Here is a 19,582-nt window from a genome sequence, read left to right as displayed (position 1 = left end):
ACCAGGTGCCCTTATATACGGTATTCTTATAATAAACTGGAGAAAAGAAAATATTAAGAAAATCATAAGGAAGAGAAAATACATGAACAGTTCTGTATTGTATTTATTGAACACAATATCAAACCCATGTTGTTCAGGATCAACTGTATTTCCTACTTCCAAAATATCCAAGTCAAAGTACAGCTCTTGAAAAGGTAAATGGGCCATCATGACTTTTAAATGATGAAAATTTTCAAATACAGAGAAGATGCCAGACACCTAAGGATCTACCATCCAGATGTAACAAGGGATAACATCCTGCCGTAGATGCTCTATCTTGAATTTTGGGGAAAAAAAAATCTTTGGTATCCTTCTCTGCTTGTTCTTTCAGGTTAATTTCACTATGTATTTGCAAAGTACAGTAAGTATTCTTCAGAGACTTTCTTGGCTTTTCATTTTACCTTCATATTAACTTGGGAGAAACTGTGATCTTTACTCTTTCGTTTTTCCAAATCAGTTGTTTCATTTCCTCCCCTATTTCTCCCTTTGGGACTTAATTTTCTTTGATCTGAGAAAATGCCTGTGTCCTGAGTAAAGTTAATATCCTTGCATTTAGTCTTTGTCAGGTGGGGGTGGGGCAGTGTTAGCCAGGTGATCTTTCAGGAAATTGGAGAGTTGTTTCTCTAAGCCCTTCTTTACAGCCCTGGGATCTTCAATTCTCAGAATTCGAAGTAAACAAGTGACTTTTTTCGTTTCAGGGCACACCAGTTTCCCTGTCACCCAATCAGTTATTGTGTTAGATCCCTTATTAGAGGAATAAATACATTCCATATTTCCATTCTGTTAGAACAGAGTCAAGTGTAGCGTAGTACCTGCCTAGAGACTCTCACCTTTTCAGTGCCCAAGGGGAAACTAGAGGTAGAGACCTGGCGCATCCTAGTATTATACAAAAGTATCCCCGTCATTGTTTTAAGACATTAGTGCTGTATTATGCTGCAACTTGCTTTTGAATTGCAGGGATAAGAGGGAATGGTTTCAGAACCCGAGGAGAAACGCCCAGAGCACCCACACAAGACTCCATACAACAAAGGCTAGCTCAGAGGGGTGAAAGAGTGCGGCGGGTACTGAGCACAGTGTGGGTTCCTTGCTATTTCCATATTCAATCACTAGAGGGCGAAGCACACAGGAAAACCCCACCTGGAGCCCCAGTCCAATCAGCCCTCAGCAGACGTCCCTCAGGTGGTTTGGGGTAGGTACTTAGCCGTCAATGTCTACAGATGCATTGCTCTCCCAACAAGGGCAAAATTCACAAATATCATCAAGTAGGTCACAGGGTCTCCCGCCAGAAGTGGTTTCCAGCCAGCTTCTGAGGCAACTGTCCCAAACTAAGCACAAAGGGAGGGGAAAAGGGGTCACGCCGGTGCTGAGCACTTAATGTGTGTGCATCAGGCTCTACTTTGAGCTTCACTAACATGGGCTCATTCACACCTCACAAAACTCCTGTGGCAGGAGTCTCTGCAGGAAACTGAGATGGAGACTCATGTTAAACCAGGGTCACGGAGCTAGAGTGTGAGGAGTGACCCCAAAGCTTGTGCTTTCCTTACTCAGGGTTCCCACCAACCACTCATGATTTCTATTGAAACGAAATCTTTGACCTTTCCACGAAGTCGTCCAACCTAGCGATGTCTTTGGAAAGGCTGGGCTGGATCTTCTCCCTTCCACCTGCAACCTTTTCGTCCCCCCTCGCCTATTTCTCTACCTACTCCTCTCTCAACCAGCTTGTAAGGAAGCAGGAAACGTTATTCTGACACTGTGATTGAACTGGATGGGGAATGGATTGGTGTCTGTAAGCAGCCAACTTAGCCCACTTAGTAGAACTTTATTTCTCCTCATGCTTTCATTAAAAAAAATTCACACGAATAAAACAGCTGGATAAAAAAGTATTAATTACCTGATAACCTTTATTGGAGAAGTGAAAGGAACTTTGAAACAGTGCATCATACAAGGCCTTTGTTTCCTATGTGTGTGAGGACGCTGCCCCAGTCCCGCACTCCCACTCAGCCACCCTATTTATTAAGATGTCATCCTGGTTGGGCGCAAAATGGTGGTAACATCTTAGCCAGTTTCACTTTTACATGGGCAGAATGACTAGGGAAGACACTGATACTTCCGAAGTCAGGCAGCCTGCTGAGGTCCCAGATCCTTGTCTGCATTGTGCTCTCCCACAGTGATCCCAGCTTGTGTTTAATTTACATGCACAGAAACAGTGTGAGCCCCCCACCCCGCCCCCAGTGTGGGCAGCAGTCTGCTCCACTATACCGAGATTTCCCACCCTTCCTCCACGCTCTCAGAATCTTCCAAGGAGGATGAAAACAGAAACTAAACCAAGACTAGAACGCTGGGAAGATACAGATACACAAAAGGACAACCATGAGGCAGGGCGGCGGCGGGGTTGGGGGGGCAACGGGACGGGGCGCAACAGAAAGATCAAGACAAGAGGTTCAACTATGCAGTCACACTGCCAATTTAGAAAGATGTTAAGAGACACACTAGATAAAAATAAAACCCATCTAGCTCCCTTCTTCCACAAGATATTTTAATGCAGCAAGCAAAAATACTACATCCTTCTTGTAGTAAGCACTGTTAGTATTCAACACTTTAACATTTATGGTGCATCACGTAAAAACAAAGTCATATGCTTTTGCACAAATCAAAAAAATGTAGCAAATCAATAAAATGGCAAAATCAGGAGGAAAAATTCCAATTTTCCCTCAAAATACAGAAAGTTTTAGATTAATTTGTGGACAATAAATGCTTGCGGCCCTATATGGAGCTTTTATTGCCAATGGAAAAATGAAAAAATCATCCTGACATAGGATGTTCCAAAACCCTAATTCACAAAAAAAGGACAATTTATTCTACATTTAATAAAATGTTTATTTAGGATGGTAACACAAGATAAATCATGCAAGAGCTCAGTAAAAACAAAACAAAAACCAAAAAAAAAAAAAAAAATCAAAGAGTGTAAGGAATGGCAATTGGTGCTGCCAATTAAGAAAAAAACTGTAAATCATTTTACTACCCGAAAGTGATATGAAAAACCATTTGAATCTGAGCACGGACATGGTTGTAGTAAGCTTTTGGAACTGTAAATTAAAGTGATAGGTGACTAACTTGTATTCCATTCCTCAGAGGAGCATAGTCCTAGATCCAACATAATCATTAAATGTCCCTCACATCCCACATTTAGATGGCAAGCAGCCCAGAGCCCCTGCCCACTGAGTTCTCTGACACCCTTGGGACAGTCTCAAACTCACTCTTCTTAGCGGGAGAGGGGGGCAGGCACCTTTGGTGACTCTTGAACGAGACTCCATCTATATTCAGAACCCAAAAATTTTGGTAATGAAAACCATAAGCTTGTGAGTCATCCTTACCAGCTTTACATGTAGTGTTGTGATGCCCAAGGAAGGATTTCCACATTAGGTGGGAAGAGATTTGAACAAAGATAGATCAAATTGAACATAGTGTCTCAGATTTCAAACAAATAGAACTCATCTTTTGGCAAAAAATAAATATAGTGGAATGCAAGTTTGATAGATGGAAGAATATACAATCTACCAACTGTCAAGGAGTACAATTTCACTGCAGACACCAAGAATCAACAGTTTCAAAGAATTAAAAAAAAAAAAGTTTGCACTTATTCCTCACAAAATCTTCACTTTTGGAACTACCCCAATTGAAGCTACACACTGAATTTATTAATACAGCATTAAGTTTCTTTGTGTAAAAAAATCTTTGTACATAGTAATAAAAAAAGATAAGGCAAGATGCATTAAACAGAAACCTTCTGGTTCTTTTCCTCTGGGTTCTTACAGAGCCACTGATGACTATTTGCAACAAAAGAGTTAAGTTTCTGATTTTCCGCATCACGCATCTTGTGCCTTTGCTGTGGTAAGAATTCTGTCCGAGCACCCTGAAGGACAGAGGCTGGGGATGGTCTTTGGCACTTACGCTGGCAGACTGAGCTTCTTTCCCTTGAGTACTAGAATTTTAGGAGAGGAAGAGAAAACAAAAGGTTACTGGTATTGACAAGCTTATCATTTCTTTCTTCCTGTTCCTAGAGGTCTGTCACACTTAAGACAGCACAGAATAAGGTACAAGGAAACAAGCCTTTGGCATCACGAGTCATTGGATTTTGGTGTCAATAAACAAACCCCCTGAACTATGAGTATGTCACACACACACATATTTGAATTTTCTTCATGTTCCTTGATGTCACAGCAACTGAATTTAAGAAATACAAATTCGATTGAAATTGTCACTAAATTCACAACAGCATTTTCTTCTCATTACTTTCTCCCCTAATCAACATATAGTAAAATATAACTGTTATTATGTACAGAGGTCTATGAAATTTTGGACGTTAAAAAAGAGAAGATACATATGCCCCTGTAGCCAGCAATTCCACCATTAGGCATTATAATGTATAGCAAGGGTTCTTGGCCTAAGTCTATGGTTGGGTTTCAGGGGCTCCTGAATCCCCTAAAACTATATGCATACATTTGTGTGCACATGCATTAATATGCTTTTTTTTTTTGAACAAGGACCACAGTTTTCATCGGATTTTTGTGACGTTCACATGTCCTATACTCACATAAATGTGAAAATATACATATACAAGGATACTGATTTAAGCAGTTTTTGTTTTTGTTTTTGCTTTTTGAGAGAGAGAGAGTATGTGCGAGCTGCGGGGTGGGGGCAGAGGGAATCTTAAGCAGGCTCCATGCTCAGTGTGGAGCCCGACGCGGGGCTCAATCTTATGACCCTGAGATCATGACCTGAGCCGAAATCAAGAGCTGGACGCTTAACCGACTGAGCCACCCAGACACCCCATGCACTGGATTTTAATAGCAGCAAATCAGTAACAGCCTGAACACCCATGAACAGGGGGCTGAGTAAGTAAATTATGGTAATACACATAATGAAACATTCTCTGTCTACTGAAAACTATGGAGATTTCTATCTCCTGACTTGAAAAAATGTGAGGAGGGGGAACAGATTACATATAGAACAGCATGTATAGCTTAACTCGTGTATCTGTGCATATGCATAGACATATCTGGAATTACACTTATCGAAACATTAACTATGATCATCTCTGAGTGGTAGGGTTTCAGGTGATTGTTTTCAGAATTATAAAAGCTGATTAAATTTCTTACATTAAAAACATGTTATTATAGAAAAACAATAAAGCCACAGAAAAGAAAAAGGCTGAAAACCCTGACCCAGATTTTTGACAGTCATTAAAATGTTTTTCTGAAACCAGTTGTGCTTGATGAGCTAGTGCCAGATTAGGAGCAGGGAGCTCCTAAAAACACACAGGGAGGGAGCTCCTAAAAACACACAGCTGTAGGAACAAAGCAGGAGGAAGGCAGCCCATGGTACCTTTTGTAATGTACAGGTAGAAGAAGTCACAGTAGAGAATAGTCTGGACAACGCCGGCCACCACAGCAATGAGGTCAAAGAAGCCCTCGAAGTAGAAGCGCCAGATCCAGTTGACAAGATAGAGAGCGCGGTAGAGGCCCAAGAAGAACAGGTAGTGGGTGGTGATGGTCTCCGCCTCCCCTGTCTTGCTGATCATGAAGAGCTGAGGAAGGATAGCCACTGATTCCAGGTAGATGGAGAAGGTCCACAAAATCTGTAAGAGAAACCACAGGCTTCAGTCAGCACCCAGTACCCACCGTGAGTTCACAGGAAATACTCCCGCTTTACTGTGGAGCAGCACAAAGAGTGAGGAGTCTAGGCATCGGAGGACAAACCAGAGCAGCTCGGCAATGGAATAAATCTCAGAAACTTGAGCTACATTGAAGAGGCACGACATTCCCAATGACAAGCTGGGTAACCCACACACCTCTGCCTCTGTGAATTTTCATTACCCATGCCTCCAGCATCTCCTTCCCGGTACAATTTTCTGTGAATCTACATATGTGTTTCTCCCAGGTAAGCTTGTCCCGCTCCGAATCTAGGGCGCTCTCCGCCACGGTGCACGAGGCCGACAGCCGGGGCCTTCTACTCTCCCACTGCTGCTTTTCCTTACCAGCTGGTCTCCTTCACAGACTATCTCAGTATTTTCACCATGTTTCTTACTCTTTGGACTTTCTTGGTGTGGTTAAATCAAAGGGGTAAGTAACGAGAATTGCAATTACGTAAACACTCTGCCCAACTTGATTCACGTGGACGACAGAAGGCCTTGCAGGTAGCCCTGGGAGTGTTCTGAATCCACAAGCAGCGGCTTCCCCAGGACGTTAAGGGAAGGGCGAAGCAGGGCTCTGTGGAGTGCAGGGCACTATGCAAACCACTTTTCCTCAACACACCCAGCGTAGCAACACTGCTTAGGGGATTTGCACACAGTATCAAAGTGCAACACCCTTACGTGAAGAACCGTGTTCTTCAAGCACTTGGACGGGCAAGGCACTGTCTTTGCTACCACAGAAGCCTGGTTTATTCTCTAGAGAAGAATCCGGCAAATACCTGGGGGTTTAATTCCTGTCTGTGATTTATTTAAACCAAATAGTGTATGCTGCACCAGAAGCTTGCCAAATCAAACAAACAAGCCAGAACCACCCACATTATCTGCAAACATGTCTGTTTCCCTAAATAACCTCTTAACTAACCTCCAGAGGAGAGAAATCATGATTGACTAGAAAGGAGAGGCCTCCCACAGGGACCACCAGAAACTCCACTCGGAAGGTATCGTGATTTCCGTCGTAGGTCGCCTTAAATTTCATGTAGATCAAGTACACCGTGGCATAGGAACAGGCAATATAGATGAGCTAAGGACAGAAGAAAAGCACAGGTCATCCATACTTTACAATGGCTCCAACTCCCTTAGCTTTCTACATCATCCATATGCTCACAAAAGCAAGATTTTTTTCCTTAGCTTCTTTATTTTGAAATTTAAATACAATAAAGTTAACTTCTGGGGGGTATATAGATCTACTAGTCATATAACCACCACCACAATCAAGACACAGGATAGTCCTATCATGTAACCCCCCCCAAAAACCTCCTTCATGCTGCCCTTTGTAGTCAAGCCCGTCCCCCAGGCCCAAAGTCTGGCGATAACTGATCTCTTCTTCTTCCTTTTTTTTTTTTTTTTTTTTTTGATAACTGATGTATTCTTGGTCCCTGCAGTTTTTGCCTTTTCCAGAATACCAAATAAATGGAATCATAGAGTATGTCCCCCAAGACTGGCTTCTTTTAAGTACCATAATGCGTTCTCGATCCAACCATGTTGCTGTGTGTATTAACAACTGGTTCCTTTTTACTGCCGAGGAGCAGTTCACTGTCTGGGTGCAGCACAGCTGTCCATCCACACACTACCTTCAGGACAGGTGGGCTGTTGCCAGCTTGGAGGACAACAGATAAAGCTACTGTGAGCATTTATATACAGGCATTTGTATGAGCCTAACTTCTCATTTCTCTTGGGTCAATACCTGGGAATGGGATTGCTGGATCATATGTTAAAAGTGTACCTTTAACTTTATAAGAAACTGCCAAAGAATGCATTTTTTTAAATTAACATATAATGTATTATTTGTTTCAGGGGTACAGGTCTGTGATTCATCAGTCTTACACAATTCACAGTGCTCAGCATAGCACATACCCTCCCCAGTGTCCATCCCCCAGCCACCCCATCCCTCCCAACCCCCTCCAAAGAATGTATTTGTAATCTCACTTTAAACCATTAGTTAGCAGCCTACGGGGCGCAGTTCCACACCAGTGCACCTCCCTCCAGCATGAGGCTATTTCTTAGCTAGTGCCTTTCTTTTCTTTCTTTCTTTCTTTTTTAAGACGTATTTACTCATTTGAGAGAGACAGTGAGAGAGAGAGAAAGAGTGAGGGGACGGGCAGAAGGAGAGAATCTCAAGCAGACTCCCCATCAAGCGGGGAGCTCAATCCCATGACCCACGAGATTATGACCTGAGCTGAAACCAAGACTTGGAGGCTGAACTGACTGAGCCCCACCCAGGCACCCCTAGCTAGTGCTTTTCTAAAGAGAAGATACAATGTAGCCCACATTTAACTTTATGATCATTTTTACTTACATTGTGTTACTTTAACACAGAACATTCAGATCACTTCTATGAAATTCTGTCTGGTAGCATACCAAAAGCAAAACCAAAAGGAAGGGATAACTTGTCAAAGCCTACAAGGGAGCTCACATAGCAGTACAGCTGTTCAAAGGCTTACAGTCGAGTTATGTTCTTTCACATTCAAAAGGTCAAACACCATATAGTCATGTAACCCAAAGGAAAAGTCTGTTATTCTGAAATTATAGCAATTTTCAAAATGCAGAATTTTAGGCCCAAGAACCAAAGGGGAGGTTTAGCCTCTGAATGGAAACAAGTGGGATATCAGTTGGATACCCAGTACTACTCCTCAGGAAAACCACCTTATGAAACTTACAGGAAAACATCTAGGCTTATTAGGAAAATGAGAGCACTCCTCAAGTCCTCATATGCTTAAAAACAGAACAAAGACACTAGACTATCCCTGGCACCTCATCATGAAGTTATATTTGCAAATAAACAGTTGACAAGGTCTTAAAATTGTTGGTCATAACCATAAACCAAACTACCAAAAAAAAAAAAAAAATCAAGATTAGTATCTTATATTGTTAGAGTTCTCTCCATATACAAATATATGTATACATGTATATGAATAAGATAACACATAAATCTACATGTAACAACAAAACACATACATTTATACACAGAGTCTCCTCCAGCAGAACATCTGGCCAAGGCATGTGGTAGCTGGGAGGGTCCCTCCCCAGCGCCCGGAACATGGCCAGCCAAGATTCTGTCCCTAAAGGCTTAGGCAGCCACGGAGGTAAGCAGCTGCTTTTCTCCCCTCGCCTGTGCCTGGCATTTAAAGTCAAAGCAATGAGCACATAAAACTTGGCTCTCACTCCTCTGATGTTCAGGACATGCTTGGGAACTAGAACCAAGCAAGGATCTTCTGAAAGCCAAGGATCCTGAGGGGATTCTTGCTCACACGCTTGTAATAACCTGCAGTTTTAACTTGCCTGGACAACAAGCAGGGACCTACCCTTTTTTATTTTTTAAAAAAGATTTTATTTATTTATTTGAGAGAGAGACACACAGCGAGAGAGGGAACACAAGCCGGGGGAGTGCGAGAGGGAGAAGCGGGCTTCCCGCTAAGCAGAGAGCCCGATGTGGGGCTCGATCCCAGGACCCTGGGATCATGACCTGAGCCAAAGGCAGACGCTTAACGACTGAGCCACCCAGGCGCCCCGGGACCTACCCATTTTAAGTAAGCTAATTATTTCCTGAATACGAGGCTCCGGTCACTTAGCGATGAAGAATGAAATGATTATAGGTAACTCAAATTTGTTTCTTAGTAAAGACTACAGGCCCAAATATGGCTTTGTCTACTCTGACCTGTGCTTATAAAAAATGCTTTTTAAGCACCACACCAACAGGCTTCAGGTTAAACATGACTTCCTCAGCTGTGCCCAGAACACTGGCCCGCGTGCAGGTGCTCAGTAAGCTATGTAGAACGAATGGATGAAAGAAGCGAGACTCCCACTGCACACCGAGAGCCCCATACTCCTTCCCAGCACCCAGCACAAACCGCCGTCATTCACGGAGTACTGGGATGATCTGTCTACTCTCCCCAACCAGACACTAAGCCTTCTGCTCGTTTTCGGCCCTGTCCTCAGAGCTAGGGGAGTGCCCGGCACCGTGGGTGCTCAGTAAGTCTAAGTTCAATGACGGTGCGAAACCGAGGCCTTGGCGAGCAGGGAGCGTGCGCCCCCAGTGGCCCACAAGATGTGAGGTGGTACACAGACATCCTGCATTTTAATAATTACACATTTGTTTCCATGTGGATTCAGAAAAAATAGGACACCAAAGCCAGGGATACTAATGCTTAGCACAAGTTAAAAGGTTTTAGAAACACATTAAACGAATTATGGTACAGATGTTATTTAGGCATGGAAAGAGTAATAAAGAGGGCACACAAAGAAGTTCAAGGAACATGGATTTAGCAGGAAAAGAAAGAAAAGAAGTAGAAGCCTACACATAATCCCTCCCACAACAGCAAAACGAGGTACTGCAGCGAGGAGTCCTGGCTTTCATTCCTCCTTCTGAACCAACCTGCTGGGTTTCCCAGGGAGTCTGTAATTTCGCACTGCTTGAAAACATAATGGTTATCCCTCTTTCTTACAGGGTTATCAAGAGCTTTAGAAGTTTATCATCCTCAAGGAATTTAAGATTAAAAAATCTCTAACTGCACAGCACTTTAATTAAACAGATACTCCTCTGAAACAGAAAATGTGCTTAATGATAATGCTATTCCCACTTCTATGTACAAGGTGGTCTAAAAGTGCTTAGGCCGAGAACAGCATGTTTAGACATTATTCTGGAAGATGTCTAAGTACACAACTGACACAAACTTAATAGTTTCCATAGGCCTGTGAATTATGGATAAAATGCATTCCACTGGATGCCATACCATACCTTCATAGATGTATTATATAGTGAAATAAATGAAGTAAAAAGATCCAGGTAACGAGTTGTGAAGACCAGTGCAAAGAGAAGCTGGCTTTTTCCAGAAATACCTGAAGAAACAAAAGGAACATATTAGAAAAGCCTGTCTTAGAGAAGCTGAACGCTTCCCGCAGAGAATACCGCGGCAAGTGCAGATACGGGAAGTGGGCCCCAGGGTCAAAGGCTGATGTCTGCGATGACTCCCTAAACGCGAGCGGCCGTAGTTTTCCTTTCACTTAACACTCCTGAACATGCTCCTTCAGGGAGGCTCTACCTCTGCGGTCTTACCCTGCTGGCTGACTAGGGGAAAGTGCCTTAATCATGCCAGCGCCACTGTACCAGGATGTTCTGTTCAAATGAGTATTTTTCTTTTTTTGAAAAGATTTTATTTATTTATTTGAGAGAAAGAGAGAGTGCAGGTCGGGGAGGAGCAGAGGGAGAAGGACCAAGCCGACTCCGCCCTGACACAGGGCTCAATCTCACCACACCATCCTGACCTGAACCGAATCGGGACGCTTCACCGACTGAGCCACCCAAGTGCCCCTGAACACTGTATTTTTCAAATACATGCTTCAGGCAAGAATAATTTCACTAGTTCTGCTGGTATCTATTGTTATAACTTGTCTGCTACCTTTAGCATCTTTCTTTCTACTTTAAAACAGTGTATCTCATGGTGACAAATCCTTCGTGGCCTTGGGATCTAATCTGATTAAGGAGATGAGGAACCCAGAGAGGAACACTGCTACAGGGAAGAGTCTGAGCGTACCACCCTGGAACAGTGGTATGGCCTCCCAAGGCAACTTATTTTGTGAGGGCAGCATTTCTTGGACATGTTAAGGTTTTTAAAAATTCCATGTCTTAGATTCATCACACAGCCATAAAAATGTTGCTCTGGATGCCATGGCAACAAGAGGGTGGGAACCTACTACTATAGTCAGTCCTCAAAAGCAGCAGTCTTTAAAAAAAAAACAAAAACAACAACAACAAAAAAACACCTTAAATCTGCTCCCACCTCCAACCACCAGTCCACCTCCAGAGCACTGTTGTGGCATGTGGAGATCAGCCGCGAAGTGTCGATGGTCACGTAGCATGTGCACTCAGCTTTTCTGACATCTAAATTTGGCCAAATATTTATGTGACAAAGGATATGAACTATGGGTTTCAGATGAAGATTGAGCAAATTCATGAAGGAAACTGAATCCTCCTACACATCAGAACCCACCCACCTTCCTCTACGTTGCAAACTTCACACCATTAAACATTTCAGTAAGCGTGCATTTTAAAGAAATGTTGCTGCACCAAATTACTGGCCATGCTCCTATGGAATGTGAAAATTACATTGTTTTTAAATGATATTTTATAACACAATTCTGCAGGCTGCTGAAACTAAAAAAAAGCCTGGATACAAGAATGTTACTTTCTACATATGAATAATTGCAGTTCTAGTCTATTCACAAAAATACCTAAACAGAACCTGAAGAAAAAGTTGACTCTCTCCTTCTGGATACATCAGTAGTAACCAATTTCAAGGGTCAAAGGTGGAGATACAGACGGTCTGCTCCTTTCAGTTTTCCCCAGATATGGGGAACTTATTTTCTTATCAGAGATCAATGTTCCAAAGGAGAACAATGAGGTTGCCATTCACATAGAGACATGGGAGAGAGAGAAGACACGATGAAGGGGAAAAGGATAGGGAGCATGCAACTCACATTTGATATTGGTTGAAGCTTTGAGAGAGAAATTCCCAGTTCCTTTCCCATCTGGTTCTTTCCAATATTTTAAATAAAAAAATTATAGGGTACATACAGGCAAATTTGTTATAAAGGGTTTATTCTAATGGAACTTTGGAAGCCAGACAGATTTGCGATTTTTCCTCATTTTCGGCATCCCTATATTAAAAATCCAGGACTATCATATCAATTTTACCACTCCCTTTGAGACCCAACTCACATACCACTTCCTCTGGTAAGTCGTCTTTGAAGACACCCTCCCTTGGTACTGTTTATCATTCAGCAAATACATACTGGAAACTACTTCCCACCAGCTGCTGCTCCAGCTCCTGTTATGACCTTACAACATACACTGCAATTATCCGGTTGCCTGTCTTCCCTCTTCCCCAACAGACACTGAGATCTCCAAAGGTTGGGGTCATGTCTTATCCATTTTGTATTCTCTGTGCTCAGCACTGGGCCTGACATGCAGCAGGGCTAAGAAAATATCTGCCGAATGAATGAACAAATGGTCAAAAAAAAAAAGAGACAGAATTCATTTTATTTTCATGTCATGGCGTAAATTCTCATTTTGTGGTATTTTGGGATAACATTTCCAAGAAGTTTCTAAGTCATACTGTGTCTCTGTAACTGTCAATAGGCGATGCTCTGTGGGCTCTGCCCTAATTTACTGCCGACCAGAGGGTGGGAGAGCCCCTGAGCAGGAGAAGAGCGAGAGCCAGGCAGTGTGTGGCCTGCAGCTTGTCTCATGTGCGGAATCCATGTAGGAACTGCCATGCTGGAAATCTAAGTGTGCTCATACAGTTCTACCCTATTCTTCCTGGACTGGGATCCTGATTAGGAAGTAGCAGCTTCTTCCTTTAAGACAGAGAAATTTTCCAGTCTTCACAAGATGGCAGAGATCCCAGCTGAAGACAGAGAGGGCAGGGGCAGGAATCTCCTTCCAGGGAGAGAACCTCCTGAAAGCCTGAGGGGCTCCCACAGTCACTTTCTCCCTGTTTGGGACCAAAGCATGTGAAGGCTGGCAGGTAACAAGCTCTCAAGAATACTCATTCTAAATGTTTCTGAAATGGCCATCCCCATACCAAATGCACCAAATATCCATATTAAGGAGTATGACACATTAAATGGAAATCAGTCATTAAACCTAACACCATTCCTATCTTTTACATTGGCCCAAGTTAGGTTTAATAAAACCCTACAACTATACACTACAGTGTATATTACTCTAAATTATGCTGCAGGTTAAAAGTTGCATTTCTTATATTCCCAGTGGTTTACAGACCAGAACCCTTGACCAAACAGAAAAGCTTTCCCTGAATTATTTTTGTTCTGGTAACAGCGGAGCTGCAACCAAGTCCCGTAGGTTAGACCACCAGGACAGTCTGCACTGTCAGCAAGGGCCCCAGGTACCATGCTCCAGCCCATGGTCTCTAAGGATGTGGACACTCTCCTAAAGGCCATTAACTTTCCCTGGAACCAGCAGCCTAATAGTCAGGAACTGACTCGTAACACAACTCTTGGGACCTAGGGAAAAAGAGCCTCTGAAGCCAGACAGACTGGGTTTAAGCTCAGCCCCTGAACACCCAGGGTAAGCCTGGGCCCATGACATACATTGCGCCCCACCTCCAACCTCACTTTCTGCATCTCTCAAATGGGGACAAATTATGACAACTTTGTGGGACTGCTAAAGAAAAAGTGCTTTATATTATACCTGTTACATTGCAAATGCTTGATAAATGACAGCTCTCACTATGTACTGTTTTGTTGTTTTTTCTTGTTTTCAAAGAAATCCATGCTATTTAATTAAAAATTCCAACTGGGCTAAAATACAAGGAATAAAAACAAAAGGACCTTTTAACATCCTTCCCACCTCCATTTTAAATGCAACTTTCCAGGCTTTTTAAAAGCTCCTTTATGGGGCGCCTGGGTGACTCAGATGGTTAAACATCTGCCTTCGGCTCAGGTCATGATTCCAGGGTCCTGGGATCGAACCCCACATCGGGCTCCTGGCTCAGCAGGGAGCCTGCTTCTCCTTCTCCCTCTGCCTCTCTCCCTGCTCATGCTCTCTCTCTGTATCTCTGTGTCTCAAATGAATAAATAAAATCTTTAAAAAATAAAAATAAAAGCTCCTTTCTATATATGTGTTTGTATATGTACCTGCATATATGTTTGCCCCTTAAAGTGGGGCCACAGAATCTTCTGCTTTACAATTTGCTTTTTTTTTTTAAGATCTTATTTATTTGAGAGAGAGAGAGCACGAGCAGGGGGAGCAGCAGAGGGAGAGGGAGAAGCAAGCCTCTTGCTGAGCAGAGAGCCTGTTGTAGGGCTCGATCCCAGGACTCTGGGATCATGTTCTGAGCCGAAGGCAGATGCTTAACCAGCTGAGCCACCCAGGTGCCCCTACAATTTGTTTTTTTATCTTAACCTCTCAGATTTATCTTCCCCTGTTAATACTTCTAGCTCCTTCTTGTTAATGGCTGCATAGTGTTCCATAGTGTAACCATACCACATTTGCACAACCACTCCATTAACGGACATTTGGGTTGTTTACAACTTTTTTATGAATACTACATGAACATCTTTTTATCTATAAACAGTGTTTTATAGTTATTTAGGTACAAGGAACATCTTTATACCTATAGTTTATTTACACATATGGCAATTTTTGTAGTTCAGATTCCTTACAATCGCTGGTATAAATATATGAACATCAACTTTAAGTTTTGATAAGCAGTCAGATTTCCCCTAGAAAGGCTGTGCCAATTTTCATATTCACTAACACCAAATGAGAATGGCCTTTCACACCCTTGCCTATGTTACATGTTATAAACCCCTTACTTTTCTCACCCAGTGAGGAAATGATGGTATGCATTGCTGTTTTACTGTCCAAGTTCCTAACTATTAATGCGGCTGGGCATTCTTTCACGCTTAATGGGCCTTCTGTTATTCTTCTGTGAACTGCCAACTTTGCCCATTTTTCTATCCTTTTTATTTGTAGGATTATTTTATTATGTATGTTAGCTTTTTGTCACTTAAGATATATTGCAGATTATTTCTCTCAGCTTATTGTCTTTTAACTTTGATGATATTCTGAATCGGTAAGTTAATTTGGGGAGATGAATCATCTTGCCTCCTTACCAGCCTATCTGGTCCTATTCAGAACCACGGTTACGAAGATACATTCAGCTCATCTTCTATGTCCATTAACAAAGTTTCAGACTTTTCTTCACAGAGGTCTTACCTACACCTTGCTGGGAAGTCATGGGAGCCTTCCCTGGGATCCTTCTAGCCACTTCACATCCACAGGATTTACTGCCTGCATTTAATACCCTTTATTTTTAATACCCTTTATTTTTATCTTTTTATATATGTCTTATTATTTCAAGTAAATTGCAACTTTCTTGAAAGCAGAGACTTTGATAGCTATAAGCTGCTGTTCTAAATTGTGTCCCCAGTACCTTGCACTCAATGGGTGGTCAATAGATTTTTTTTTTTTTTTTTAAGATTTTATTTATTTATTTGACAGAGAGAGACACAGCAAGAGAGGGAACACAAGCAGGGGGAGTGGGAGAGGGAGAGGCGGGCTTCCCCCCGAGCAGGGAGCCCGATGCAGGCTCGATCCCAGGACCCTGGGACCATGACCTGAGCCGAAGGCAGAAGCTTAATGACTGAGCCACCCAGGCGCCCTGGTCAATAGATGTTTGAGAGCAATGATTAGTCAACAGACTGGCACTCAAAAGAACAGAGGGGACAGCTGCTACAAAGAGGGAGCTGGGAATGTGATACAATAGCTTCCTGAAGTACTCAATGACCACAATAAAAGAGGAGATTTTGTATTCAAAATTATAAGCTGTCCAATTATGAGAAAAGCAGGGGACACTGGATGTTCCTATCATGTATGGAAACATAAAAAGTCTACAACAAAACCAACATAACAGCTAACAACAATCAAAGCAATAGATGGGGGAGGAGGGGAGAGACTAGGAGAGGGCGGCTGGGAGTCATGGATCTCAAAAGGACTCCACTAGTAATGTAAGCACAATAGATAACAGCACTATTAATAACTATCAGCCAGCCTACAGAAAAATGTTGATAAGAAGTTCTTCATCTACAAACCAAGGCTTGTTCTCCCAAGGCTACCCAGGCCAGTGTAGAGGACAAGGATAAAGTGATAACCTGAGTGTACTGTGGGTCCAGCTGCAACGATAGTTCAGGGATATGAGAAAGTCATACTTCATCTGGGCACCCCTTTGTAATGACAACAGCAGACAAAGACAGAGCTAAACCAAGATCAGCTCTCCTGCCCTCACTTTAAAACAGGCCCTTTAAGGTGGTCATTCTCAAATTAAATGGTCAGGAAAACAGAATCTCCAGCTTCCTCACTAACCTGTCTCATCCCTTACCCTAAGGGAAAAAAGCCCCATGGTTCTGGCTGCAGGCATGTTCAAAACAGGTGCCCAAATCCTAAAATGAACCCCAATACCAGTATTGTCAAAGTGAGAAACACAACCTGAACGTACAAGTCTCTTATTCCAGTTATTTGAGAAACTCATATCAAATTCTCTTTCAAAAGCCTCTAAACAACTTTCATAATTTAGAATGGAAAAACAAAGCAGCCAATCAAATTTAGCATTTAATTCTGAATAAATGATCTCGGTGATTTTGATTTTTAAAAGGCCAGGAAATCTCATGTATAAGAACTAAAATGATCTTCAGTCTGACAAAGAGAATAGTTTAATAATGCCCTATAACTTCAGGTTAACTGTAGGAATACTTGACAAATACACAAGAACTTAACTACTTATCTTCCTTATTATCTTGGCTGAAGTATTTTCTATTTTCCTAAATGCTCCTAAATCTCCCAAATGAAGATAGTGAATATTAAAAAACAAACAAAATAGCAAACCCTCTCACTTTCTCCGTATTACTCAAGGTTCCCTTAAGAATTCTATACGTGGAGGTATACTAGCTTCTCCCCAACATCTTAATTTAGATGTGTGTTTAAGAGACAGCATGCTTCAATACTTAAGGACTCGACAGAGAACGGGATTCTGAGAAATACACGAAAGAAAACGAAGAGACTCATACAAAAATTTTGGAGCAAAAATCAAGATAAAAGTAACATTTTCTGAGTGAGGGGTGGGTGAAATGGGTAAAGGTAGTCAAAAGGTACACACTTCCAGTTATAAAGTAAGTCCTGGGGATGTCATGGACAGCACGATGACTACAGTCAATAACACCGTATTGTGTATTTGAAAGTTGGTAAGAGAACAGATCTTTAAAGTTCTCATCACAAGAAAAAAAATGGTTAACTATGTGTGGTGATGGATGTTAACTAGACTTATTATGGTGATCATTTCACAATATATACATATATCAAATCATTACGTTGCATACCTGAAACTAATACAATGTTATATGTCAATTATATCTCAATAAAGCGGGGGGGGGGGGCGTGACAAATTTCCTGAGTGCAATGAAAAGATGACCTAAACTACTGGTCTGGCATCAGAGTTTAAACTAAAATTACTTAGACCAAAATAGACAGATGCTGATTCAAAATCCTTAACTGTGAGTTTGCTTGTGTTTCAATCCTGGCTCTACCATTAATTTCCTCACCTCCCTTAAGGCTCAGTTCCCTCCTCCACAGAATGGGGACAACAGCACCTAGCTCTTAAGGTCATTTTAAAGACCAGGTGGAAAAAGCTATAGAAAGCATTTAGTGCGCTACCTAGTACCCAGCACGTGCTTAATTGTCAGCTCTCACAATTGCTGCAGTTACTTTGCTATAATTGTAAATCTTACAACTGAACCTCTCAGAATATGTACAAAATGAGAGATCACCTCCAAGCCAGACAACACTGGTTTCAGTACATGGACTTTGTAACATCCATTTTGACTGCTCAAAGGTCTCTTGTTTTTGCTTACTTCCTCCATCTCAGGTGTGTTCTGGGGAGATAGGTGAGTCCTGAAGACAGCAGTCAGTGATGTGGGGTGTTACCCTAGATATGGAAATCTTTAGAAACTGATCAGGGAAATGGGATCTTTTACTGCCTGTGCAGAAACTGAGCTCTTGAATTCCAAAGTTATTTCACTGAGGCCACAGCATCAAAAAGAAGTTTAAAGAAGACACTGCATTTCAAGAAATCGTTTAAAAATTTGCCCCTCTGAAGCTTTTAGGGTTAATGAAATGTAAAACTTCACAGCTTTTATCTGGGGAAGATTGGTCCCACTGCCTCCCAGCAATGCATGCATGAAATGCGTACTCCGGAGGCGGGAGTCGCCAACTCACTGGTGACGTGGAGCGAGGCATTACAGGAGACCGCACGACACCTCGGCGGGACCCGGCGCCGCAGGTTCAAGAGAACCCGTTATTAGATGGAGACACTTCGAGTTCGACAAACTAGCTCGCTTCTCAAAGCAGCACTGACGGTCCCCCAGAAATTCATTTAGGGACCTCCTCACACACACACACCCCCCCGTGGCAGGCGAGATCCTGGATCCCAGAGCTGGGGTGAAGCCCACAGAACTCTAGGGTCAGGTGGGACCCGACACCCTAACCTAAAGGCCAGTCCTCGAAGGGGCAGGGTAGGGAGCGGGGTGACTTCCCCGAGCCCGCTCCACCTCCCGGGCTGGCCTGGCTGCCACGTCAGGCCGAGCGGGCCGCGCTCCTGCCCATCCTCCTCCCTCCAGTCCCATTGATTCGCGGGCGCCCCGCACCTCCCGACCCGCCGCCCAGGCGCCCAGGCGCGCGGAGCTGCGCCCATCAGAGCCGAGGGCCGAGGGGCAAGCCGGCCGGACTCCCCCCGGCCCCCGCCCCATCCAAACTTTTCAGACAGAATGGGGCCCCGCGCAGTCTGGCTGGCGCCTCCCCCGCCCCGACAGCTCAAGTTCGGGAGCCGACCCAGAGCCGAGCGGGGCCCAGAGCCGCGACACCCTGCCTGGCCTGGGCGCCCACCCCGAGTGGCCGCAGGGTGCCCCCCGCCAGGGCCGATCCCCTGCCGGGCCAGGCGAGGGGGTGTGGCGGGCGCCGCAGGCCCGCGGGCCGTGGGGCGGCCGAGGTCGGCGGCTCCTCGGGGCGACCCGGCCTGGCGCCCGAGCCTCTCCGGGACCTGGCCCGCCGCTCACCGGCGCAGGAGCGCGTCTTCCAGATCTTCAGCAGCAGGATGACGATGGCCGCCAGGTGGGATAGGTCCCCCGTCAGCCGGAAGATGTTCATGGCGGCGGCGGTCGGCGCGGCGGCCCGGGGCTCGGCAGCTCAGGCGGCGGCGGCGGCCCCGGAGAGGAAGCGGC

The 19,582-nt window shown here is 43.7% G+C and overlaps 1 protein-coding gene across 2 annotated transcripts; it reads right to left on the bottom strand.

Moving 5' to 3' along the window:
* Positions 1 to 1,922: 1,922 nt before the first annotated feature.
* KDELR2 (KDEL endoplasmic reticulum protein retention receptor 2) lies at positions 1,923 to 19,557 on the bottom strand. Of its 2 annotated transcripts, XM_036103002.2 has the most exons (5): positions 19,418 to 19,557; positions 10,527 to 10,627; positions 6,654 to 6,812; positions 5,425 to 5,677; positions 3,808 to 4,021 (listed from the first exon to the last, which is right to left on the bottom strand). In XM_036103002.2, the coding sequence occupies exons 1-5, from the start codon at positions 19,506 to 19,508 to the stop codon at positions 3,987 to 3,989; spliced, it is 639 nt and encodes a 212-aa protein (XP_035958895.1). In that variant the 5' UTR covers positions 19,509 to 19,557; the 3' UTR covers positions 3,808 to 3,986. The 2 variants fall into 2 exon arrangements, with proteins under 2 accessions (XP_035958896.1, XP_035958895.1); XM_036103003.2 differs by lacking the exon at positions 5,425 to 5,677 and having other exon boundaries at positions 1,923 to 4,021.
* Between the last annotated feature and the right edge of the window lie 25 nt (positions 19,558 to 19,582).

This window comes from Halichoerus grypus, chromosome 6 (assembly GCF_964656455.1).
Source record: "Halichoerus grypus chromosome 6, mHalGry1.hap1.1, whole genome shotgun sequence".
Lineage (NCBI taxonomy): Eukaryota > Metazoa > Chordata > Mammalia > Carnivora > Phocidae > Halichoerus > Halichoerus grypus.
The sequence above is the reverse complement of the archived record's forward strand: the minus strand, read 5'-3'. Positions and strand labels throughout refer to the sequence as shown.